General features: G+C 43.1%; 1 protein-coding gene across 7 annotated transcripts in view; it reads right to left on the bottom strand.

The window, feature by feature from the left end:
• FRMD4A (FERM domain containing 4A) overlaps positions 1-26469 on the bottom strand; it is a 282366-nt gene that overhangs the window by 51351 nt on the left and 204546 nt on the right. For all 7 annotated transcript variants that reach the window (XM_031043981.2, XM_031043980.2, XM_031043979.2 and 4 more), the window contains exons 6-11: positions 25157-25213; positions 22659-22681; positions 15299-15382; positions 7854-7919; positions 7564-7621; positions 5744-5830 (exon numbers count right to left, since the gene is read on the bottom strand). In XM_031043981.2, the coding sequence (XP_030899841.1) occupies positions 5744-5830; positions 7564-7621; positions 7854-7919; positions 15299-15382; positions 22659-22681; positions 25157-25213 (375 nt within the window). The remainder of the gene's footprint in view (positions 1-5743; positions 5831-7563; positions 7622-7853; positions 7920-15298; positions 15383-22658; positions 22682-25156; positions 25214-26469) is intronic.

Below are 26469 nucleotides of genomic sequence, written 5' to 3'. Positions count from 1 at the left end.
CAGCAGGTAGTCCTTAGCAGTCAGCTAATCACAGTGAATAATTTATCACTGCTATGCCACTGGGACTCCACTGGCTTTTAAACCAGTACTTCCTGGAAATGTGTTCTGCTCCTCTTGTATCATTTGTAAATTGTGAAGTCTTTTACCTCTGTCTCCAAGGCAAAGATATTTGCAGAGGTCTTAGGAAGTGATGCTGTTCCAAGAACAGCCTGGTTAGACGTGCGTCCAGTATGTTGTATCTGGCCCCAGTTGATTGTGGATGCTCTAGAGAAAGGCCAATCCTTTCTGACTATATCTTGTGGCTCAGTGTTATGCCAATGAGAGAAGTGTTACACATGCTCCATGTCTGACAACAGAAACCAGGTAGCTGCCAAATCAAAGAACCTCCTTGAACATGAGGGATTATAAACCATCCCAAAATCCTGCTTGAAACCAACCAATTTGATGTTAAAACTCTGAATGAAAGGTCACACTCTAAGTCCTACCTTCAGCCCTTCTAAACTCTTGATCTCTTATATCATGTGGCAAGGAGTTATAGAAGTGACTTGGGCTTCCTGTAACGGATTTGTATTTCATGTTTCTTCTACCTTTTTGACTGTCCTGATGTTCTATGGTCAGTCAGGATAGAGACCAATTTGTCAGCTCCCTCCTCCCCATCATTCACTGGTTTCTCTACATTTCACATCAATCCCTACTTAATGTTTTTCTATGTTACTGGTCTGTCATTCCTTCACCACAGGAAGCACAAGTTTAACCACTCCATCAATGCAATTACTGACTTCATTATGCCCTACAGCAGAGCGGATCTCTATTTGTTCTGCAATAAACCAGCTCTTAATTAGGCTGTTGCTCCTCCTGTGTAAATAGCTCATTTTGCCTCTGGAATTGGGAAAGTTCACTCTATCTTTTTTTGTTTGGAAAAGGCCAAGCAACATCACACAATGATCTTTCACTTTCTGGACAGAGAAAGTGCTGATTACTTTGCTCATTCTTTGGACAAGTAGGTGATTCCTCTCTGATCAGACACTTAAAGCTCCTGATTTTACTTTGACTTTGTATTGCATGGTAGGATGTGTCCAACTCAGCTGTTGGTTTTGCATGTTTAAATGGGAAGTCAATCTGTTACTGTTGCTTTGGATTCACAACAAATGAAATTCTTCTGTAATGAGAATCCATAGAGCATTTTGCAGACCTTATGGGAAGGGACAGAGTATTTTCATAGCATGCTTCATTTCATCTCACAGAAAGGATAACACTGGGAAAAACTGGCAGAAACTGATGTTTGGCTGTCACAGGGAGAATCTTTGTCAAGCCACATTCACAGCTGAATTTTGGGATATCTTATTTCCAAAAGTCTTTATTCCCCTTGGGTTCTGTTCAGTTACCCAGAGAATGGGAACACTGATAATGTGCATGAGCCTGAGAAAAAAGGCTCATCTTAGGTTTCATTGCCACTAGCCCTCTGTGAAGAAAATGGGTATTACTTGCAAAGCAAACAAACACTATCAGACTCCACTTTAAGGTGATTTTATTTCTGGTGACAAGTTAAACATTTCTCTGTGTGTTTATTTGCCATATGGAAGTCCTTTGGCTGCCTTTGTTAATCATTCACTCTTCAGCTTGGAGTGAATTGTTTACTAACTGTTAAGCTGTATGCACTAAAAGATGCCTTTGGGCTCTTAAATCAGTGGGAATATCTCACTAGAATGACAGAGATATGCCTGGTGCTACTACAACTGCTTGGGCATGCAGGTCTCACAGCTCCCGGCTATGCTGCTTCTACTGCATGTACAAGTATGTAGGGATGGAGTGGAGTTACATCCCTACCTGCTGGTTAAAATGAGCAGACACCACTCACAGACAATAGAGTCACTCAGGGGGCTGCTGTGCCTTGCTCTTTCTTTCCAATTGCTTTCCAACTGCAATTCCAAAACAAACCCCAAATGACCCTTCATTGAGAATGATGGCTTTGTTCAATGCAGCCTCAGTGGCTTGTGGGAGAGTGGTGCTGGCATATCCTCTCTGAAGACCTGGTTCCAAAGATTTTGCTTTGGTTTATCATAAATATTGGATGGTGCTGATCCAAGGTGGGTAGAGCCCAGCAAGACGACTCCTTTTTGTTGGGCTTTTCAAGGCATGCCAAGCCTTGAAGGGCCTTTTCACAGGGAAGAGTTTGTAGAAGCTCTGTTTAACACAGAGGGAGATGGATTCTACCCATCTGGATGCTGTGTGCTGGTGCTACACAAATGACACTGGTTCTACAAGCCACTACTGAACTTCCAGAATGCCTCAGCATATGGTTAGCAGTACAGCAGCCATCCTTCCTCACTTGACACTCCCTTCTTCTTGTTCAGCTGCAGTGGTGGATTTTGTGGAGTATACCAAAACTCTTGCATTTATTTAATACCTAAAAATGAACAGCTATCAGATCATAACTGATATGGACAGTATCTGGGTTCAAACAGGCAACATGCAAAAGGAAGGCTTTGGCAAGGCTTGCTGAGTCTGTGAGCTAGCCCTTGAACATATGAAAGAGAGAATGATAAGCTTCAAAGTGATGGCTTTGGGTAGCTCCAGGGCTTCCATAGAATTCAAGCACAGGGAGGAGGAACAGAAAAATAGAAGCACTGAGCCACATTAGGCTCCGCAGCCCAGCACAAGCTGCATTCCAGTTTAATAGCCATACATTCCCATCTGAACCACCTGGGACTTGGTGCCAGATCCCCATCTCAGCTGCCTCCCTTGTAATGCTGGAGGACTTCTGCCTGAGTGAGAACAGCACAAGAAAGATCAAGTTCTGGCCTTGTGTCAGCCTCAATTCTCCTCTCTGGACTCATCCAACTTGCTGACAAACCTAGTTAGGTTTCTAGAGACACATGGCTGATTTACTCCAGCAATTGAATAAAACCATGGTTTTGACTGACTGCTAATGGGATTGCCTGAGATACAGGCTCAGCTGCTTAGTGTGGGTTACAGCTTTCTTTGCAAACACAAAAAGCACGGAAGTCTGTCTAGGATAACATATAGGAAAACATTACAAACTTCTTTGTAAGACAAGCAAGGTTTTTATATGCATTTAATGTAAATATATCTTGGTTTAGGTTGGTTTCTTGCTACAATTTTCTGCTTGTGTTTCTTCCAAGGAGATTGATTTTTTCCATTGTAATTTTTCAATTTGTTTCTGGCATTGGCAATGTGCAGGAACACCATAAAAAAGATCAGAGGTGACATAATCTCCCTCCCCCCCCCCCCCCCCCGCTTTGAGCTTTCGAAAAGTTCAGTCAGGTTTACCCCTCCCCTTTGCACAGCAAAGGCTTGAACCAGCCCATGCTGGTGTAGTGAAATGAAGGTACTATGGTAAGCTCCCAGATAGCAAGGTTATCAAGTGCAATTTTACAATCTAATTAGCAGAGGATTAAACCTTGCACCTCACTGAGGCAGTTGAGCTGCTCTTGCCAGAAGGGTTTTACCACCCGTGTAGGGTAAGAAGCATTTTTATTTGCTCTGCAGAGGGTATAAGCACTCCATGAAGAAATAATAAAGCTTCAGTCACTCTATGCAAGTTCTCTCCCTGATTTAGGCTGCACATTTTGGAATAGCCCTGCCAACAGATGGGGTTTGCAAGCATCATGTAACAGAGAAATGCTCATCTAGGCTGCCTTTTCACTGCTGTGGTCTCTGGATTATGGCAATGGACAAACTCAAGCCTGAAAATTCCTGATTTCCCTTTCCACACAACCTTCCCTCCCAGATTTATGACCACTACTGCTAAGCCACAGAAGTTCTCAGTAGTTTATACATAAGGTGGTACCACTGGTTTGGGTCTCCTGGATTTCATACATTATTTTCTCCCAATAAAGAGAAAACTTACAATTTTTTAGGGTTACACTTACAGAAAAAGGGTAGGGGATGCAATAGCCCCTGATTCGAGGGGCAATGTAAAAGCTAGAGGTAGGTTATAGGGACCCAGAGGCTGGCCAAGATGTTATCAAGCACTAAAACCTATGCTATGATCACCCAGAGTGGCTAAGAGGAAGACAAAATAGAGAAGCTGAAAAGAACGCTTGAGTCTTCTATTGGAAATGCCTGTCTCATCTCAGGCAGTCAGAGTACCTGACCTATTCTTTCTTCTGATGCTCTCCATCAACTACCTAATCCCATCAGGGTTGATAAAAATGACTATAGCTTGTGAATGGCTGAGTCTTGTCATGGCAGGGCATTATTTTCCTCCACAGAAATGTTTCTATTACTAAGACTTGACTTCTGAAGGCATCTTTTAAGGACATGTCTTCCCTGGGGGGTTGGCACTAATGGAGACATGTGGGTGCAAACACCTTGCCTGGGCATGTCTGAAGCTATCACATGTGAGTATGGCTTTCCCTGCAGGCAATGATTGATCCCAGACAGGTGTGTCTTTTAGAGTACAGATACTCTGTGAAGAGCTCCTTACTCTCCTTGTCCCTTTCTTCAATGAATAAATAGCCTTCATTGAATAAAAGGCTAATCTATACAACTATTGTTTCCCACTGTCTCCTTAGCAGTTGTTTTCTACCAAAACCTTGATTCTAATACATTTTAATAGAAGATGCTATCTGTGAGCACCAGGCAGTGTCTAACTTGAATGTGATCAGAGGAGGTGAAAGAAAGGGAGGAGGGATCTTGGCACTGAGGCAATGCAAAGAGAAATGCAGTGCATTAATTCAGTGTGGAAGCATTTGCATCCATAGAATTGCTGCCTATTTGACCCAATCATCCAGTTCTGCAGCCTGCAAGCAAGCCTGAAACCTTGCCTTCTGATGTCTTCATGGGTTTGCAGTACAACAAATTCTGTTGCTAACAGACTGTGCATGCCCACCTGCAGGGCATGTGCTCAGAGAGGAGCTCTTTCTGTATTAGATGGCACCCTAGGTAGGAAAATCACAACATATAGGTAGGATAAGCTCAGAGGATCAAAACATTCCTCCTCCCAGATGAACAGGACATTCCTTAGCTGGATTTCTCACAGGCAATTTGGAAGGACAGAGAAATTCTGTCTTTCAGATGCACTGAAAGCTTCACTGAAAATAGGAATAATGAGACCAGACTGACATGGCATCACTGACCAAGCCCTGGGTTTGTAATCAGAACTGTGCATGCCATGCTTGGATTTGTGAGCTATTTCAAAGGAAAATTCCTAAACAAATCAGATACTGGGCACAAACCTTTTCATGCCTTTTTGTTAGGCATATAGTCAAAGTCATCTTTCCCTGATAACTTGACATTAACTCTTCAGTTAGTAAAACTGTTGCTTATCAAATGTAATGCTGCTCCTGGGAAAAAAATGCCGTTTTTTAAACGGAAAAGTCTTTCCTGTCTCTTCTTCTCTCTCTCAGATCATTGGCTTGATAATACACTATCAAGGGTTGGCGGAGCACAATCAATCCCACCACAGGCAGTGGACAGAAAGCCTCCAGCACCCGAGAGAATCAGTCTTTCAGTTCCCATTTATGTCTTATGAACCACGCAAGAAAGAAGTGTAAGTTGAAAGATTAAGTGACATTTATTTACCCCCATACCATATCATTTGATAAACGAAGAGCTACTTTTGTCCATTAATTCTTTGCAGACATTCAGGCAAGTTTGGGAGAAAATCAACATCCTTCAAAATCACATGCATCAATGCCAACATTTGTACATCACACCCTCAAATCAAGCTATAACATGTGTGGCAAGCCCAGACCTTGATAGAAAAGTAAACACTTACCTTTCTTGGTTTCACTTTGTCATGGTAGTCATATTGAAAAATCCCCTTGTAGCTAAGTCCTAACCACCAAGGAATGCCCTGCTTGTCCTGGAAGAGAGAACAGAGGGAGTTATATTGAATGGAATGGGGAAATGCTGGAGATTTCCTAGGTTGTTATTCAAGGTGAGGACTTGTTTTTAAGCAGTATCTCTAGTGCTGTTAAATTTATCCCTGCTGAATTTTCTCAAATCACAAAGCTCCTTGGTGTTTAGGAGAGATCTGTTGCAGTTTTAGCCATCATATATATATAAAACCACTTAAAATGCATCAGATGTGACCACGGTACTCAAAATGCTGCTGAGGGAGGCAGAGAGATTTGACATGGGTCCCTTGTGCTGTGGTGCATCCTCTTTCTCTCCCCTGTAAATTATTCACTTTGAACACTCAGATGGGAGAGAAAGGAAAGCAAAGCATCCATCTGACTTGAATTATGTGGAGGGATCTTAGCATGAATCTTGAAAATGCAGCAGTAATGGGATCTGAGAGCTACCAAGTGATAAGGTCTGACAGGCCTGGACTCAACTGCTTTGTGTCTGAGTGTGCAATAAAATGACCTTATGGAGTAATGGCTGATATCTGATACCAGCCTCTTTGCAATTTACTGAACTGGAGTCCTCAATGAAATTACATTTGTTCTGTTAATGTGATAGAGAATAGCAGGGTAAAATGTAGCAGAATTAAAACCTCCACATCAGTCAGAGCCAAACCTATTATGGGCAATATTTGCTACCTCATTGCTGCTCACTGGTACCTACTGATCATGGGGAGTTCACTGCAACAGCTCTCAGTTGTTTGCAGGCTTGAACACCCAGCCCAATCCACCAGGTTTTTCTTGATCAAGAGTAGTCCAAGAGATCTGGATGCAAAGGTTGCTTGAGGGATCCTGCCCTCCAGCAAAAGATGAGGCTAACGCTTTTCACAAAATGCAATGCACATCAGCAGGAATAGACTAGAAATGACTCAGGTACTGTGAGATATTTGTGTTTTTATGGTACCCCATGTGTTCAACACATTACAGATGTATGAAAAGCCATACAATCTGTGCAAAGAGGTAACGAAACACATCAAAACTTCAGGGGTGATAGATGAGGGAATATGCTCTGGGGAGTGGATCTAGCTTGCTTTAGATGTTTATTGATTTCTCTACTTAAAAAAAAGTAACAAACAGCCTTACACAGCTGGGAAGTAATAATAATTATATGAGACTGGAAGATCTGGTGATAAATCACTACACAAAAGAGAAATTCCATGAATGTCTGCATTAAATCTACACAGAAGCAGAGGGCATGTATTATCTTTAAGAGTATGGGACAATGATTTGGCATTAAAAAGATTTACTATATCTGTATCCATCTACCTATATCTCAAATGAAAGGGAGTTGCAGGTCATGGCTGGCTTTAGTTGCTCATGGATCTGCCAGCTGGGAGAGATCTGACCTCCTGTAACTACAAAAAGGAGGGAAGCATTGAGTCTGCCAGTGACGTGGCACCAGTGATGCTGGTGCTGGTTCACTGGTATCCCCAGAGCTTGCTGCTATTTGTGGTCTGAGTAAGTCCAGCACAATAGGACTACAGGAGTTTTTATCTCCAAGAACAGGATTTTCCTCTTTGGAACTGTATTTACCAAACATTCACTACACAGTTGAAATAAGTTTATCCTACCACAGGAAGTGAAACGAGACTTTAGTAGCAGTGTATTGTATTCTGAAAGCAGGATGGTTATTTGTACCTCCCTCCAACAACAGTTTAATTCAATAAATGACCCTTTTTGTGGCACGTACCTTTACTGCGTAATAATGCACTCCATATGTTGGGAGGGATTCTACAATGCTCATGTAACTGCAAAACAACACAAGAGAATAACATGCCTGAGGAACTGAGAGGATGTTCTGAAAAATGCTGTAATAAATTAATTAAATTAATAAATTTTTAAAAATATTAAAAATAAAAGAAGTACAGAAATACATCAAATAAAGCATTAATGAGATGGGAGACATGGTTACATATTGTATTTACAGCCCTGTATAAATATATTCTGGTAAAACAAAGAATTCACTCTTATTTCACTTACTTCACAATTGCTTGACCTCTTGTCTGTCCATTTAGTTTCTTGTAATGTTCAATGACTCGATCCTCGCTGGAAAGGAAGAGATGAGATGTTTTATATAGTGGCAGACTAAGAATCTTGCCAGAAAGTGTAGAAGTACTTCTGTTAATACAGCTACTGACAGAGGGAATCAAAAGATGCTAAGCAAAAGTGTTAGAGAAGGGGATTTGATGCAGCCCAGGGCAAACAAGGGGGACTCACAGACTGACAATAAAAGTGGTTTTCTAAGAGCTGGTTTTCTGGAGAACCCTTTTTTACTCACAAACACATTATCTTCTTGAACAGACTTTCCCCCCTATGCATTACTTTCCTTACCTACAAATGATGCCTATGATACTACATTGTGTGACAAACAGATCTGTGCTGGAACTGCTCAAGCACTGTTTTGTCCTGACTGGTGCAACTTCTTTCCAAGCCAACTACTTGTCTGAAAGCCAGCAAAGCTTTCAGAAACTGGTGGTCAGAGGAACATCCCTTGGCCTCACAGATTAGTTCCAACTGCGACTGCACAAAACCATGTACAGGAACACTAGTAGAAGTACTCTGGAGCAATCTCTCAGCAAGGATTTGAATTCCTAGTGTCCACAGGGGCAATGTCTGTACCAGCAGGTTACACAGTGGCAGGGAATGTTTCCAAGGCACTCAGACTTGGGTCCCTTTACTGTTAAAATACTAATGTGCCCTTGCTTACTTTTGGGTTGTACTAACTTGCATTCCCCTAGGCAACTCCTGCGTATGTATTGGGAATTAGCACGGTCCAGGGTTCATTCCTAACACTGATTTAGAGACAAAGACATCTATACTAAGATATAGATGGAGGCTGTTCCACACCAGTGGGCCTCTGTGTCAGAGAACAGTTTTGGGGGTGTTTGATACATGCATGTTGAGACATTTGCCTACACACGCTAGAGATGTAGCATCCAAGAGCAGATCAGCATGACCCAAAAGACTAAGAGACATATGTAAGTTCATTTTTAAAGAACGTCATTCCTTCTTCTTCTGTGAATGGATAGCAGGAGAGAATGGGGACAGAGCTACCTGATGTATAAAATAAGCTGTACAACAAGGTCACACTAAAAGCCAAGGATCTCCTTTTGAAGGTTCACAGTGCTCTCTGATTTCAATCACATTCCTCTCTTCAGCCATGCAAGTCACTGCAACCTTCAAGCCTGGTACTTTCAGACTGGTCTGACTTTGGTTCTACTCTAACTTCCAGCAACGTAATGCCCACAGGGCCAGCTCAGTTACACTGGCATGACAGAATACTCAAGTCCTCAGGTTTAAACCCTATCTCTTGCTCTTTATGTTGTAACACCAAAGATGGGAAATCTGTTGAGTACCCCTAGAGATACTCTACAGACTTTGCCAGTCTAAGAGGAAGGAAATTTAAACTACCTTTATGCCACATTTGTGCCCTCCACCTGGCACAGCATAAGCTTCCAGGAGTCTCAAGTGTCTATCTAATGCCATCATGCTGCACGTGGTTTAGGTCAATGTGAACTGGCATTCCTCCCTCCCTGCATTTCCGAGGTCCAGCTGGAGCCCCTAATGGGCTTTTAAAGGCAGCCACATGGATGTCCACCATGTGGTTATTCCTTCCCCAAGCAAAACTGAAACTGTTTTTATTGCTAGACAGTGTGAAGCAGCAGAGGAGTGTGGGGTGGTCTGGTGGATGACCTCACTGCAACTGCTCAGAGATGCCCATGGGGACTTTTGTGGCAAACTGCAAAGTGTTTCATTAGCCCTGCTAACATGGCTGTGTGTGCTCATTGTTGCCTTCCTCATGTGCATCTTTGTGCCAGAGAGATCTGCATGGAGCCAGAATCTCTCTTACAAGGTAGTTCCCCTTCCCCTGCTGGGCACAGCCTTCGTAATACCCTCAGGGATATCACAGGTAGAGGCCACACAAGCTGTGAAATCACACACAGGATGTTCTGCTCTGCGGTTTCACAAAGAGGACAAACTGCATTGTGAGGTGACAAACAAGATATACTGACATGGAGCCTGACACAGGGGAGCTGAGGACCATGCATCCATCCCTGGTGATGCAGGGAGAGGACCAGAAACCTCAGTGTAGACAGCACAGAGCAATTCAAAGTAGATGGTCTGTTGGATTGTCAGCAGAGCAAACTGTTCCCCAACAAGCCTGCCATTTGTCTGATAGTAACTATTGTCCTTACTCGCCAAGTGACTTTCCCCACTCATCCTGCAGAACTAAAAGGGCTTTTCTGGGGGTAAGGTAAAGTGATGTCCCACCAGGAAGCCACAGTAGGTACATGGTGGTGCCTGAGTCAGTGACAAATTACGTGGGGAAAAGAATGGTCCAGCTCTCCCATAATATGCCTCAGAATAATTTTAATGCTTAAGAAATGATCTGTAAGCTGTAAATTCAACAGCTATGAAACCATATTCAGATCACTCATCCAAGCAAGTACCACAGATGTTATGGCCATGCACATGAAGGCAGAACCTGGGTCTCCTGCCATGATTATCATAAACAGGATTACTTTTGGAGCAATAACTGAATTACATGAATGTTCAGTACTGGAAGATCTCCAAAATACATCATTCTTAATAAAAAAGACAGACAGAGAGGGCTTGCAGCCCTTTGAAATTACCTCTTAAAAACACATGTGGATTCAATTCCTCTCTGTCTCAGACAGGAACAAGCAGGAGTGACTTCTCAGAAAACAATGGAGTTTCTCCAGTGGAAAATGCTCATAACTTTGGTTCCTACTCTGTGCGTTTATTGTACAGATCAAGCTTTACTACTGATGCCATTCAAGAAAAGGATAGATGCGCCTACATGCTGATTAACTGATGTGATTCCAGATGTGCTGCTTCCTTAAGAATGATTCTTATAAGCTGATGGATATGTTCCCAGACCATACCCCTTGGGTAGGGAAGCCAGTCGATGGCCCCTTTCTTTCAAAGGACAGATAAGATGTCAGGGATCCTTCCTGAACAGTGGGATGAAATAACCTGTGTTCTCAACCCATACTAGAAGATGTGGGATAGTCCAGGTTCTACCCAGTTTTCCTAAACAAATGAAGGCAAACCTATGCCTCCATTGCTCTGTTAGGATACTGATGATCTCCCTGTCCTTCACATAACGTTTTAAGGTCTACAGATGTTAAAAAGCAGATGAGAATCTTCCTTGTTTCTTCTTTCTTTGGACAAATAAAATTTGATTTATCAATCAAGCCACCAATATTTAAGGATATGCTGCCTTTCACCCTTCTAGAACACTAGGCTGGCCACCCTTTAGGGACAGAAACGGGTACTCCTGAGCACAATTTATCCACTCTATTTCAGGTGGCTTCCTTGGGAGGAGGTTACTGTTGCTTCTCTCCACTGACACTGAAGGGAGATGAGGGTGCCTAGCTCAGATGGAGAGGTCTACATTGAGAAAACATTCCTGGTCAGATGAATCATAGAATAAGGGAATGGTTTGTTTTGGAAAGTACCATAAGATCATCCAGTTCCAGCCCCTTGTCATGGGCAGGAACACCTCACCTAGACCATGTCACCCAAGGTTCTGTCCAACCTGGCCTTGACCACTGCCAGGGATGGAGCATTCACAGCTTCCCTGTGAAACCCGCTCCAGTGCCTCACCACCCTCACAGTAAAGAACTTCTTCTGTATATCTAACCTGAACTTCCCCTGTTTAAGTTTAACCCATCACCCCTTGTTCTACCACTACAGTCCCTGATGAAGAGAATCCCACCTCAGCTGTGTGACAGTCACTGCTCTAATAGTTCTTTGAATGTCATTTCCATTCGCCGTGCCCTGTGCAAGAAGGATCATCCAGCACAGAGATCACTTTCTGCCTCCAACTCTGGAACACAGAGGTGAGCCTGGCATGTGCCAGTGAAAACAAGCAAAACCATTCACGGGTCAGAGGAGCATTAGCAGAGCTTATGGAGGTTGTCCCCTATCACTTCAGCTGTTCATTTTCGAGTGGCTGCCATGCTGCTACTGACAGCTGGGGGAGTGCTGGGACACCCCTGGACCACCAGCTGACATCCCCTCTCCCCCTGCTCTGCCTTGTTGCTGCAGCAGTGACACAGAAACCCATTCATAGCACAGGGCTGACAAAGGATGCTTACCTAATGTGGAGACATGGAGGCTGCCGGAGCACTACCATCTGTCTGCCAGCTCATAAAACATTCCCCCCAGCACTGCACAAATTAATAGATGGATGATACCCTGCAGCAGACAGCTTGGATAGAGATCTCTACAGCCACCAAAAAATCCCTCCTGCTCCAGCAGCTTACAGAACTGGACAGCAGACAAATTTCAAGCAATTGCAGGGCCAGAGTTTCTCATCGTAAGATCCAGACTTTCAAACATAATTGTTCCCCCCCCCCCCTTTCCAGCACACTGAGCTGTTTTAAGTAGCTGTCTACTCATTGCTGGTCCTTACTGCTGTTTTGTTTTCTAACTTGATTTGTCCATTTTGATTATATTAATGAACTTACTAAAGTCTTTATCTGCAGTCATACACTGTCGCACTGAAGCCTGCAGAGCATCTCTTGGGCCAAAGGGACCAAGCTCAGGTCTGCGTTGTGTTAGAGAAACTAAAGATTGATTTTCAGAGGTGGATTTTCTGGCAACACTGATGCTTTAGGTTACTAAAACCAAACTTGCATTCAAAGTCTGCTAGGAGCTGGGAGAGGTCTATCTTCCCCTTGTTCTGTTGAAAAATCCCATCTGCACTATTGTATCTCCTTGCCTTCTTACCGACAACCTACTACTGGGCTGGCTTGCTGGAGAGGATTTGAATTGTGATAAAATGGAATGACAGTGGCTCGAAAGGAGCACTGTGAGTTAACACGGTTTCTAAAGGTTCTCTCCAGTCTCTGTGTTTAGTTTTGTGTCTAAACCAATAAATACTGTCAGTTGTTTCCATGCATGGCAAGAGAAATCACAGCTCAGGGCCCTGGCTCCTGGACTGTGTGGGAGGACCGGAAGCTCAGTTTTCATTTACAAGGAAAAAACCCTAACAAACAAACCCATCAAAAAGCCCCTTTTTGCTTCACCAATAATCAGTGATGCTAAGAGATGCCTGAGAGCAAGCATCTGATTCTTCTTATCTGTAGAAAGCTGGAAATGGCAACTTAATATGAAAATTACAACCTTCCACTTTGGTGAAGTCTACAAACATCCAAGAAGGAGTTACAGTGGAGGATAAGGCCTGCAGCAAGGGTACACAAACAGGAGACTCCATGAAGGTGGAGCTGGAGGCACCAACCTATGCTGATTCAGCCCTTGCTGCATCTAAGGATCCAGGACTCATCCCACTGGTCTTACTGTGTTTGATAGGAGCAACTTTTTAATAGTGTGTGATGGAAGTGTTATATTATTTCATGCAGATCTATCACAGTATTTATTTGATTATCCATTTTATCACCCACCTTTTAGTCCATTTTAGCTGATACAAATATAGCACAGGGCTCTTTTGGTTGGTTATTTTTAACTAGAGCCATCCCATCCCTAATGTTTTATATGTTTCTTTCCAGAGTTGGAAATTCACATGTCACTGCTTTGAGATAATGCTGAAGAACTGCAGCATGAAACTGATTGCACACAGAAAAGAACAGGATGAAATTTGAACAGGATGAAGTTGGTACAGAGTATGCTCTATACACAGTTCTAAAAACCTGTCCTCTTAGATCAATGAAGGTTGATCTGTACTTTAGAGGCTTTGTCTGATTCACCAGCAGCCTAGTCTTGAGAGCATTCAGTGTTTCAGCGGGTATTTATGAAAAAGCCACCATTAAAAGGTAATGAACTACTGATGTGTAAGAGGTCTCAGACCTGATTACTGAAGTGAAATCATAAGGAAGTCACAGGATGTAGCCACTGGTTTTATTACCCCATCGGCAACAACCAGCTTCCCAACTTGCAACCTCTCCCCAGTCACATGAGAACTGCCACAACATGGAGTACAGCTGCAAGAAGTGTTGTCCCTTGTGTGCTGTAAATACATTCCCAGCATGAGGTTTTACATGGCCCTTCTTGCTTCAGGTGACTCAACGGAGCCCAAGCCCAAGGAGAGTGTCCTACAGGCAGCGACAGTCCCAGACCTCACTGAGATTTCCATCAGAAGTCCATAACATTGGTGTATTGACTAACACTCGCCAGAAGTGGGGCAGGCACCTCAAGTCCATGTTGCTGCTGAGGGGCCAGATTTGCCTTCTCTGCCCATGGTTACTTGTTCCCAGCAGTCCTCCTGAGGTGGCTTTTAGTGGGAGCTACCAGTGTGTCAATCAGACCAGGCTGGAAGTGTACTGCTTGTCAGTGTGTGAATTTGTTTGTGGAGGAAGGAAAGCAATGCTCTGAAGAGGGAGCCCATTCTTCCAGTGAAATGGCAACCTACGTTTATCATACAGATTTGGTTTGTTTCTTAAACAGAAACACCAGAAGACTGCGATGATCCACAGCTTTTGTGTCAGTGTTCCTAAACTCAGCTGGGGACCCCAAGTATCTCCTGATGTGCTCAGAAAGTGACTTGGAGACCTCACAGCCCAGCTTGCCTACAGCTTGACACGAGGTACAGCTAATTCTGGTATTGTAGCCATGCTAGGAAAAGAGGATGGCATTCCTGGCAAAGGGAAGAATTGAGATAATAAACTACAAATGGATTCATTTCCCCTTGCCATCCTCAGATTACCAAGATGCAGAAATTAAGAGTAACAGATAAAGAAGTTCACTCCCACCCCCAGGCTTATAGCCTAATAATTTAAAGGGAGACATGAAAGAGGAACAAGCAGAAAATCAAGAGAAAGCATCTCCCCACGTCTTTCCCTGAATTCTTTCCTATTTGCACAGATAAAAGGCATAGGCAGGGTGGCACAAAGAAACTATGTGTGGGGCATCCCAAACTTAATTGTGACCCTGCTCCTACCCTGGATTTAATTTTCAGTGTAACAAAGACAGAGCTCCCAAACATCCACCTCCAAATATCACCTCATTCATATAAAAGGAGAAATGAATCCCTTTTAGTTCAGCTATGCCATACAGAGATACTTGCAAGATGAAACTCAGTTACTCAACAGCAGTGCAGACCAGTGCAAAGCATTGATATTTCAAACTGGGGAAACTCTTTGCACAGATGCAAAGTGCTGGGAAATGAAATGGCACATTAAGCCTCTTGATTTCATCAGGACACTTACATGTTTAGAATGAATATTCCAGCCAGATATTTCTGCAAACATTTGGCAGATGGGGAAACTGAGGCCTAGGGTGGGAGCTCTGCTTGTGTTGAATCATGCAATGAGTCAGTGTCAGACTCGGAGCTAGAAGGCAGGAATCCTTGCATCCCAGTTCTACTTTCAGATCACTTCTTGCCAGAGCCAGAACAGCATAAGACACTGCAAAAGCCATTCAGCAGCATGATACATTACCAGTAAGCAAGGGAGGGATGCTCCTTCAGTGCTGGTGTTGGAAGCGCTGGCAGCTTCTTTAATTCATTCCTTACAACTTCATTGCTGAAAGAGAGTTCAAAAGGAGGATCAGGCTACAAGAAAACAACCACAATATTTGATATGACCTGACCTAGCTGGCAGGCTGCTACTGCCCTACATCTGTTCCTCCTTAACAAAAGGCACTGGGGTTTCCTTTTCCTTCTCTCTTTATTTGTTTTATGGCAGCTCAGTTAACTTCTCCCTCTGTTATCAGAATTAGAGAGAAGCTCTCCCAGATGGTTATGTTGAAGTGCTTCCTACCAGTGACTGGACACAAAAGCCACTATGTCACATTTCATTGAGCAGGGTCCCATGGACATCTTCATACACAGAAAAAACAAGGTGAAGAGAAGCACAAGTGATGCTTTCAGCTGCAATAAAGCACCTTAATTTAATACCTTACAACCTGCTGCAAACAGGAATGATTTCCCTTTTAAGCATCAGAGGTTGTTCTTAGCCCCTTTCCTCCATGACCTGGACTTCACTGGTAAGGCTCCAGCTTTAATTTTTGTCCTGCTACACAAAGTCCTACACGGGACCAGGCACAACCACTCCACCAGCCTCTGGTGGCTGCACTGGTCGTCTGCAGCAGCCTCACTGCACATGAGAGTAGGGATTGCTCATGAAATGGGAAGCAAATTCTCCCAGATGAAAGGAAGACATGGGATTGTCTCTAACCACATAAAGAAATGTGTGTGCATGAAAAAAAATCCCTGAAAAGCCTGGGAAGGAATGCAGTGTTGCTGTTACTTTGAAAGCTGTAGAAATACACAGCCAAGGGGGCCAGACAGGATGCTGAGGAGTACCAAAGAATTAATGTTTATTGGCTTACTTCTTAATAGCAAGTGTTTTTTTCTGCCTTCATGTATCCTCTTTTTTATCCTGCCAAAACCTGTGGTTGTCCTGGAGCTGGGGACAGAGATGCCTCTTATAGAGCTCCAGATTTCCCAGCCTCTTGCTTCCCCTTCAGGGCAGCAGGGCCATTAACTAGGCAGAGAGGTAGTCTTGGCATCCTGACCAGCTATACTAACTCTGTGAAAGGCCCAAGGAGCCCTTGGATGTTCCAAGTCACCCTGAGTTTTGCTCTTGTCTCTGGGGACCAGAACCACAACTTCTAATCAAGGCAAATCTATGACAGAGGTGCTCAAGTCTCAGCTAGATTCAAATGTTGCAGAGTGAAGATGTGTAGAGTAGCACTCACAAGAAATGACTGAGGCAATTGCTTCTATGCTAAGCACACAGAAAACCGCTCAGCAGCACCTCTTATGCTGACTCAAATGACTTCAGACAAAGAGTGTTTGAACACCCACTCCTGCCTAAATCCCATGGTCATTTGACCACCAGATAGATCTTCCTTTGTAAGTGCAAATGCTCAAAACCTATTCAGGTTTTTTCTTCCATGGCAGGTAAATATCTGCACAAGTCTGAACAAGAAGCTGCTCTGTTCCATGTTATCTGATGATCTGGATGCTGTGTTCTGTGACTGACAGCCTAGACAGCAAGCTGTTGCTCTTTGCAGTTTACTGAGTCTGTCCAGGGAAAGCTCCTCCACAGTATGTGCACTCTCACCTCTTACTGATTTTATTGACAGTTTAAAAGAGACCGGGGGAATAAAACACAGAACCCAGCACAATCAGAGCACAAGCAGCAGCCCCTGCCCTCAAGTGAAGATGTTTTTGAGGCTGGCTGCTCATAGAGGGAAGTTGAGACATTTCCAAATCTCTTCTGGGAAAACACTGAGTAATTTCCAAACAGAGTCCAGAAAGCTGACAAAGAGGACAAGACTGGTGGTGGCTAAATATCCTTGAGTCTGGGGAAAACCTGCATTAGTAATGGCTGCCATAAAAGAAGGGGGTAACGTCAGTCATGTCAGTCTTTTCTGTCAGCAAGGACTGAAGCTTGTCTGCGCTGCGATAAAGTCTTTTAAGAATGAGAGAAAAAGACATTCTGAGCGATGCTGTTGAATGGGGTCAGCATTTCTGCTCAGTACCTAGAAAATACTGTAAAGACAGTGCCTCACAACATCTATTTTATTGCAGGTAATCACCTCCAGGAACAAAAACCTGTTTCATGCTATGGTCCCTATATTCACACAGTCTTCTGGCAGGCATTGGCTCAGGACAAATGAATTTAGACTCCCCAGAGGCTGCCAAATTAAGGAAAAGGAGGAAAACAATGATTCAAGTTGCATTTGAACTAGTGGCCACTTTCCTCTTGGCTCCTTCTAAAGCACCAGCCTCCTTCATTTTTAAAATGTTTCCAGCAGGATTGCATGTGGGTTTGTACTTGTGAAATATCTCAGTGTGTTTATTTTATTACTGTCTTTAGAAAGTGCTTGTTTAATCTGGTCACTTGTGCTGCATTTATTTTCTATTCCAAAGTGATCAACTTCCAGGGTATATGGAAGGACACTTTTGATATAGATCTATTAATACATAGAGAAAAGGTTCCAAACACACTTTCTCTGTATTCTCCAGACCACTTTATTTCTACACTGTGGTGGAAATTATGGTATTTAAAAGACCAAATGACAATTTAAAAACTGAACTGGAAAAGCCACCTGCATGGGTTCCTGAAAGTTGGTGAGATAGCCTGAAATAAGGTTGACTGACTAGAGAACAGACCTTGAAAACAGAACTCCTGAGTGCTGGTCTTAGTCCTGGTACTGCCTGTTTAATGAGTCTTGGTCAAATAGTCACTACATGTCAGTATTTCTATCTATGCATGGGGGTAAAAGATCCACCTGGGCACTTCATGAGCTTTTTGTGAAAAACAAGATTTTGGCAAACTGGCTGCAATGATTTTGAGCAAGATTATATATGCAGTTGTTTCAGGAAATCCATACATTTTCCAGCACATGTAACAACAGTGATCAAGAACAAAGCAAACCCGCAGGTTACAGTTATTGACTCTTCTCAGCATGGTCATTCATTCTGGTGAATGCAAGGGGAAATGGAGAGTCTGAGATTCTCAGATTAAACGGTACCATGTTTAGGATCTTCTCCATTAGGTTGCTGAAAGCAGCCTGGGGTTTGTAACCCCTTCATAAGTTCCAACTGGTTAAATGTCACTTGGTTACACAGAAAGAAAAGTCAGCCTGAAACTATGTCAGATTACCATCTGCCCAAACACTGAAATGATTGTGAAATTCTGCTGAACAGGAAACTGGCCATTGCTTTCCACCCTTGTTATTCTCTCAGATGTTGCTGGGGATACATGGAGTTCACTTGAACTGTTTCCTATTGCTTAACTGGAGAAATCAAGCAATGAGAGCCTTTCTGAGGAACTAGCTGCAGTGGTTCATGTTTTGGTTTTACTTAGGGTGGTTAATTTCCCCTTCCCAAACCAAGGGACAAATGTTCAGTAGATGTTATTTCCAGCTGCTTCTACATAGATGCTGTTTAAGGTTGAAGAGCTGGATTCTGAACATGTAAACCAAAGTTGTGAGTTTCCCAAGGATTTTAGTCCATGTCAGACTGGATTCTAAATCTGGTATGATTAATTTAGGGGAATAATCTCAACTATTTTAACAATATGCTATGCCCCCGCCCCCCAGATCAGCTAGGGTGCCCTAGTTCCTTCCTGTACATAGGCCTAAAGAGAGTCACACCTGTAGGATTTGTGTTCATCTAAGGAATTGGAATTTGCCCTGCCCATGCTCTGCCAATCAAGTGTGACTCAGCTCCCAGCTAGAAACAAGATTAGCTTGAGCCAATAACCTTTACATCTGTCTGCAGGATACTAGTTTAGGAGCTTCATACATGTGATTCTGTGCCTTTGAAGTCTAATATCAAAAAGCACAGATCCAATCTTCAGTGTCCTCTTCAACCTGAGAATCGGCTGAACAGGGATACTCAATTGTCCTTAATTCAATTGTATGACCCAGCCTAAATGTAAACTTTTTCCAAGCTTTTCAGCTGAAGCGTTTGGGGATTCTCTTAAATAACATGAAAGCCCACTCTCCTTTAATGCAGAAGACTTCTTAAGGAAAATAACTTCTATCTTAAACCTCACTCTGCCTATATCTCTACCAATCAACTAAGGAAGGTGCCCTTTGTACAATTCTGTTTACAAAACACTGTGTTGGACCAGGCCACTTAGAGCAAACACTGAGAAATACTTTTCTTAGTTGACCTAAATGGCCTCAGAAGCTTAGGAGTTTTGATGGGCTTGGTTTTGATACAAAACACACATTAGAAATGTAAAAGGGCTTGGTCAAATTGTTCCCTTAAGTGCCAAATGGATCTGTCAGGGCTACTGTGGCATCTTAGCTCAAGACAAATAAGGTTGACTCAGACTATGTGCTCTTCAGGCTTACCAAACACTGGGCAGTCATTGTGATGTCTGAGTTAGATAGTACTCCAAGGTGGCAAGAATCAGTGATAAGATACTCATGTATGATGATATCCTACCAAAGGATCTAGAACATGTGTTTGAAATAGCACATTAGCCCCTTCTGGGGAAAGGAAAGAGGGGTACTATAAGCGCAGTCACTATTACGAGGCATGGGATGATTTCCTTAAAAGCAGCAGTAGGAACTGCTGTCATGTCACATGCATCAGTTCAGATGTAGAAAACTGACTGCTGGAGTTAGTAAGATCAGCTCTGCTTTTTTAACTCCCATGAAGACCAAAAAGCAGACTTGCAACTACATTCAGGAGTCCTGAACCAGCTCCCTGTGATGCACCAGTGGGGTTTGGAGATAATCCCACTCTGGCACCATGGGCAGGTGCCAACCCACAGCTAAAATTGTGACAATTTGGCATTGGCTGTGCCAGTCCCTGAGGTGTTCAGCAGTGACTCACAGGAAGGCTTCCATGGGGACCAGCAATTCTCCCATCACTACCAACAAGCCAATGCTTATGCACTTTTCTGGATCAAGGCCAAAGGGAAACTTGTAGACTCACAGGCTATATAAATCTGATGGCGGCAGTAGGCAGGACAGGTGTGGGAAATGTGCGGTCTGCATTCCAAGTGTGCAGCCCTTAAAAATTAACTGATTTCTTCAAAACGAAAGCAGGAGTTCAAGAGTTCAGCCTTCACACTATGTATGCTGCCACGCACAACCTGTTGTCTTTAAATCTCAGCAGCAAGACATTTGCAGCTGCAGAACTTCTCTGTTTCAAAGAGTAGCCACTTCTGTTTTAGACAGCATTTCAACATCAACTAACTTCAGACACTGAAGCTAATTTCAGCCCTAAGAGAAGTCAGAGCATTTGTCTCCATCTGCAGTTACTCTTGCAGGCCCCAGGCTTGATTTGCCTCCCACATTTCATACTGCTGATAAGAATAACCACAAATCTCAGCAGGCAAAATTTTGACCACAATGACCTCGTGGTGACTTCAGTAGCACCTGGATCTCACCCAGCATGTAAACCCATGTCAGTGCACATCAGAGGGGAGCTGCTGAACACATACCCCTGGAGATGCTAAGTCTTCTTCTAGACCATGTCATGGTGACATTCTTCTACCTTCCTCTGGGAAAAGGCTTTAAACTCCACTAATATGGCAGACTGCTTTGCCACCAAAGCCCATTTATATATTAAGATCCCTGGCAGTGTCAACAAGTTGTTACTATAACACCACTTCTCTGCCTGACTTGGATGTAAAGATTTCCACTTCAAACCATTGCAATCTACAGGTACAAAGGACTAAGAGCTAACTGTTCCAATAGGGATGGTGATGACTGCCATACTGATGTGGAGGAAACAGCTAACACTGTGAGTTATCTTCTGTGCTCTCAGAGAAGATTCCTCATTTCTCTGTGCCCTAGAAAAATACACTGTGATAAGCTCAACCATTCATTTTACAAGGAACATCCAGCAGCTTTTAGGAGATGGATGCTGTCCACTGGCTGTTTCCACTTCTGGTCTGGAAACATGATACTTGAAGATAAAATGCTTTTGGTCCTATGACTCCAAGCCATCTGATTCCTTTCTATTCCACATTTCAGACTCTGAATATACACTAACTGGGTGTGTTTTTGCAATGTCCAAGATATTCTGAGAAATATTGATGTATTACCCTTCGTAACAAAGCCATGTTATGGAATGCATGGAAGATGTGATTTATCACAGGTTTGAATGGCAAAACTTTGCTTGGTCTGGCTCTTTGGGTCTGAGCGCTTGGCAGTGCATTGAAAACCAGACTGTAAAGTCAAAGAGCCACATTCACTCCAGTGCCCCGCTAAACAAGCACTGCTGATAGCCGAGTTACTCCAAATGGGGTGAAACTGAAAAATGAAGCAAGACTGGGCTTGTGTTTCTGCTGTCAGATGCATGTCAGGATTTTGTGAGTTGATTAAGGTTTTGAGAAGTGATAAGGCAGAACTTAAACTTCCTTTTAGCACGGGTTACCTTATGTTGTCTCAGATTCCACAATTTGCAATGCATTGTTCCTTTTCACTGATTTGTCCCAATTTTAGCTAGCTAGAGGTCCCAGTCCACCAGAAAGTGGACGCTGCCTGTTTTTTGCAACCTCCTATCGTGCACAGAGTATCGTTACAGTCTTCTCTTAGTGTATCTCAATGCTGACAATATTAAGACACCTCTTCAGACTCACTGCCCATCCACACCTTGTTTTCTTCTATGAAACGAACTTCAATGGATATTGTGGTCCTCCAGCTGAACTCATGTTCAGGCCAGCAAAAGTAATATATGGAGTATGTGACATTTTTAGCATCGGGAGTTCTCCTGAGTTTCAGATGAAGAACATCCATGTTTCTCACATGGAGTATGAAACAGCCATCTGATCTTTGGATGCTGCTAAAGTGCAACTAATAGATACTGTCAACTTCAAGTTCCTGGGCATTTCATTAACATATTCAAGATATGAAACACAGTCACCTCTTACAGCAAGTATGAAGATTTGGCTCAAGGGATAGTGGAAGTTCAACAAAACCTGTTAGCTAAATTGCGATTTTGAGAACTCTGTCCAAATTCAAGCTGAAATATCAATTAGTAATGGAATTTTAGTGTTGCCTCTGGCTGGATCGCTGATATCACAGTGATTGTAGAGTCACTTCCTTAGGAATTTCCTTCTGAAGACTAGTCTATTTCCTGAACTCCATGGGCATATAAAGAGATTTGTCAACAACAAAGTCACAAACAATGCTGTTTGCAAGGCATGCTCTGGTCAAAGGCTGTGTTTTGTGAAGAAATGATTGCAGGAAACATGATGTCTATGTTAGCAGTGCATTCCTGTTGCTACACAGCTACAACTGAGTCACAGCGCTCACACAGTGGTTCTACCAGATTCATTCCCACACCACACAAAGATAAAAACTTTTAAGTTCACCTACCTTGAAAAATCTCCCTTTGCCTCCTGTAAAATGAGGAAGAAAAGATAATAACATAGCATTAAAAACAGAAGAAAAACCAAGAAAATGGCTGCTAAAGAGCTTCCATTTGCAGGATTCATTTAGCAGCAATTTCCTGTTGTAATTGATTCCTCATGCACTTTTTGGAACCAGTCTCGAATGTCAAGTGCCATGATACATGCAGTGAGCTGGGCAGATTAACAAACAAAAGGGTTGTCTAATACAGGGCCAGATAATTTCTCTTTCTACTAGTGGATACCCAAGAAGCAGCAGGAAATAATTCTGGTAAATAAGTAATTTTTGGGGTCAATGTGGTTGTTACATTACTAGAAGATCTCTGAACTCCCAGTGACTTTTCAGCCTCTGAAACTGCAACTCCCCTGACTCTTTTTACAAGTATCCTGGTTATTTTCTAGTGTTCAGACTTTCCAAAAGCTGGCAGATTCTGAGGTGATGCTAGACAAAGGTTTCTCTAATTCCTTGCTGAGTGTTTGGGGGAGTTTTCAGCTCCCTTACTTCTATATCTAGATATTTCCATTTATTAGCATCACAGCCTGATGTTAAAGGGCTGGTAATCTACTCCAGCAGCTAGATTAGTACCTGAATCTTACTGTATGAACCCTCAAAATCTGGTGAGTCCCCTCCTCAATAGATGTAATGTGCATTTTGCATTTCCCACAGGCAATATGAATTTCATATGATGCCTACTAAAGCACCTCATTTGCCATCAGCTACACAGAAAGCACAGTGCAAGTATGTCATTTGTGAGTTTCCACTGCCAAGAGGACAGGGCTTTGCATCCAGGCCTTTTGTCTTTACATCTGCCCATCCACCCACAAAACCTGTCAGCCCATATCCAGTGATGTTTCAGTCCTGAGGCTGGAGTAAAGTTCAGAGTTTTGGTGGAACTTTAATTTGTTCTGGTAACACAACAATTTGAAACAAGGCTGCAGATTAAATCACTTGCATTCTGACAGTCCTTTACTATCTTCCCATTTCCCTGTGAGTGAACTGAAGGGCAGACAAGCTCTTCTCTGGTTCATAGGAAGGAGTCCTTGATCATATCGTGATTGTAGTTCAATATAGAGCAAAACCCAGAGGATATACCCTGGCCTGCACAGGGATGAGCATACTGAATTTAAAATCCAATTTTGTTGGGTATATCCTCATCCTTCAGTACTTTGACCTACATGCTGCAGTCAGCAGTAGAGCAAAATGCAGTATGATCCGTCTTGTTTTGCTTGGATCCTGTCACGAACATGGGTTGTAGTAATTTCTGGATACAGACAGCAGAGGTGTGGCTTGTTTTGACTGTTTCTATTAAGTTACGCATCAAACTACTACAGGAATTCACGTAACATCCTGTGTTTGTGAAGAGAAACAACCAAGGGGCTACAGTGGCAGATCTGGATCTGGCTGAACAACAGTAAGAGGTACACAGCTACTGAGTACTCCAGTTATTCATTAGGATGAGAAGACAAAAGATTCATAATCCCACTGCTGCTTCTCACAATGAGCCTGTTGTTTGATGTGTATTCCCCCAACAGCCAGTATGTGATTTCTATAATGTTCTCTTGAGTCCCCCATCCCGACTCTCTCTCTCCATTTTTGTTACATAAAACAATTTAATGAAGATTCAAATCCCTCTGCATTAATTGCTTCTTTAACATGGAAAGTGCTATAGAAGAGCAAGGCATTGTTATTTTTTAGTGCAGCCTGATGAGATGGCTCCTCTGCTCACATGGCTCCTCATAGGAGCTGTTTTCCTTCATGGCTGATGGGAAACAAAAGTTAAAATGACACTGTAGGAAAGGGGAACAAGGATCATCTGCCAGTTATCTCTGATCTGCTCCCACAGCCATGCTCCTAAAAAGAAAGCTTTCACAAAAAGCACCTCTGCTACCCTGACAAGATTCCTCTTTGGGAACCACATTTCCCAAAGGCAGGGGGTAATTTGCTCTCTGACCCTTTCCCTCTTCCTCAAGAGCAGGACTTTCAAAGGCATTTTTTTCTTTCTTTCTGAAGAAGTTCTTTGGAAACTCTTTAAGCTGTTCTGCCCACATTGGAGAATACAGACAGTGGTGTATATAGAAGCTTATGGAGATTATCAGAAGGCCAAGCTTGCCTGGGAAACAAATGCAAGTCACTGGTGAAGAGCCCTTTGCATATGGATTTCACCTAATAAAGCACATTCATCACTTAGATGTCCTCTGGCTTTACATCATACCCCAGGGTCTTGGATAACTATGTCAGCTCAAACATACATTTATGTATGCAAAGTGGAATGTGCTCCATGCATGCAGAGGTTTGGTTTGAGAGACTTCTATCCTTATTTTGCACTGGTATGCGTGATAAAAACTGTGTAAAGACATCTTTCTCTGCAGCTGGGGGAATCCCTGCATTTCTTATTTAGGATTTGGCAAATCAAAAGATAAAATGCAACATGAGGAAGCACAAAGTGAGAGAAGGCGAGTGCTTACCTGCAAGATGTATGCAGCCAGTTCAAACACCACTTCACTGTCAACCTCAATGAGTTCCTTGAAAGGTGAAGAAAACAAGGAAGAAAAAGAAATTGAGTGTGAGCACCCATAAGAAGGAAGTGCATCTCCACCTGGCTACTGCATGGTGAAGTGTGCAGCACCAGCTTGCTCCCCTGGCTGGGCTTCAAAGCATTCCCTGTGCTCCTGGAGACCAAAGTGAGGGCGAACCTGCCCACTCAGATGTGGAGAAAGCCAAATATTCAGTGTAATGGCATGGTAAATGAAGCGTAACTGGATGTGGCATGAAGGGATTCCTGGGGAGGAAGGAGGAGAAGGCAGGTGGAAGGGGGAGCATCAGAGTAATGTAGTGAAGTGTAGTCTGGGGAATATACTTTTTCTCCCCCAAATGCTTCAGGGGAGCACAGATTGCCCTTGGCTCACAGAAGCAAGGAAATGAGAAAGTTTATCTTCACTGAGTTGTGTCAGAGCCCCTGCAGAACTCATCTGGCTCTTGCCCAGGGTAAACTCACAGGAAATAGAGCCATATTCTCACCTGCAGCAAGGGAGCTTTAGTTTCAGCCCCTTTATCCCCATGAGCACTGGGAGTGGAGGTGCCGTGAGCATGATCTGTGACAGCAAATCTTTTGGTAAACCTTCACTGCTCCATTCTAGAGGATCCACCTCCCAGTGAAAACAATCTTGGAGGGTCAGGTGAAATTGTGAGCATTCTGCTTGGACACCACAGTCCCATGAAGGACACTGATGGTCCCATCAGATTTTCTCAGTGTCCTTCTGTGCCTCAGATAGCAGTCACAGAACCAAGGAGTCCAAGCACTTCTCTGTCTAAACACGTGGGATGCAAACTTGGCATCAAACATGCTTGGGACAGGAGGCATAAGCATTAATCTTGTGGCCAAGTGTGTGTTCCTGAGTCTCTGACCCCTGATTTTGGGAAGCTAGTGGGCTTTTAGAGAGATACTGTTTAGGCTTCTGTTCTGCAACCAGAGCTCCTGTGTTGGCTCTGACGTACGTGGCCATGTAAACTGGGTCACTGTTCAGCTCGTTTCTGTAGTGGCTTTTCTGTTGTATTTATTTAAGCTGCTGTTTTTAATATTCTACTTCATCTGGCAAGAGACGAGTGATCTAAATATAGATGAGTGCTGTGATCCACGCTCCAGCCAAGCCATGGCCACACCTCATTTACAAGCCACAATCGCTGCGTTGGCTTGTCTCTGGCAAAATCAAAAACAAAAGGAACAAAACAGAGGATAAGATCCAGGTGTCCTTGGCTTTCACCAGTGCCAGCTTTTTAA

The sequence above is a fragment of the Melopsittacus undulatus genome, chromosome 5, assembly GCF_012275295.1.
Source record: "Melopsittacus undulatus isolate bMelUnd1 chromosome 5, bMelUnd1.mat.Z, whole genome shotgun sequence".
NCBI classification, from domain to species: domain Eukaryota; kingdom Metazoa; phylum Chordata; class Aves; order Psittaciformes; family Psittaculidae; genus Melopsittacus; species Melopsittacus undulatus.
This window is presented reverse-complemented; position numbering and strand designations above follow the sequence as displayed.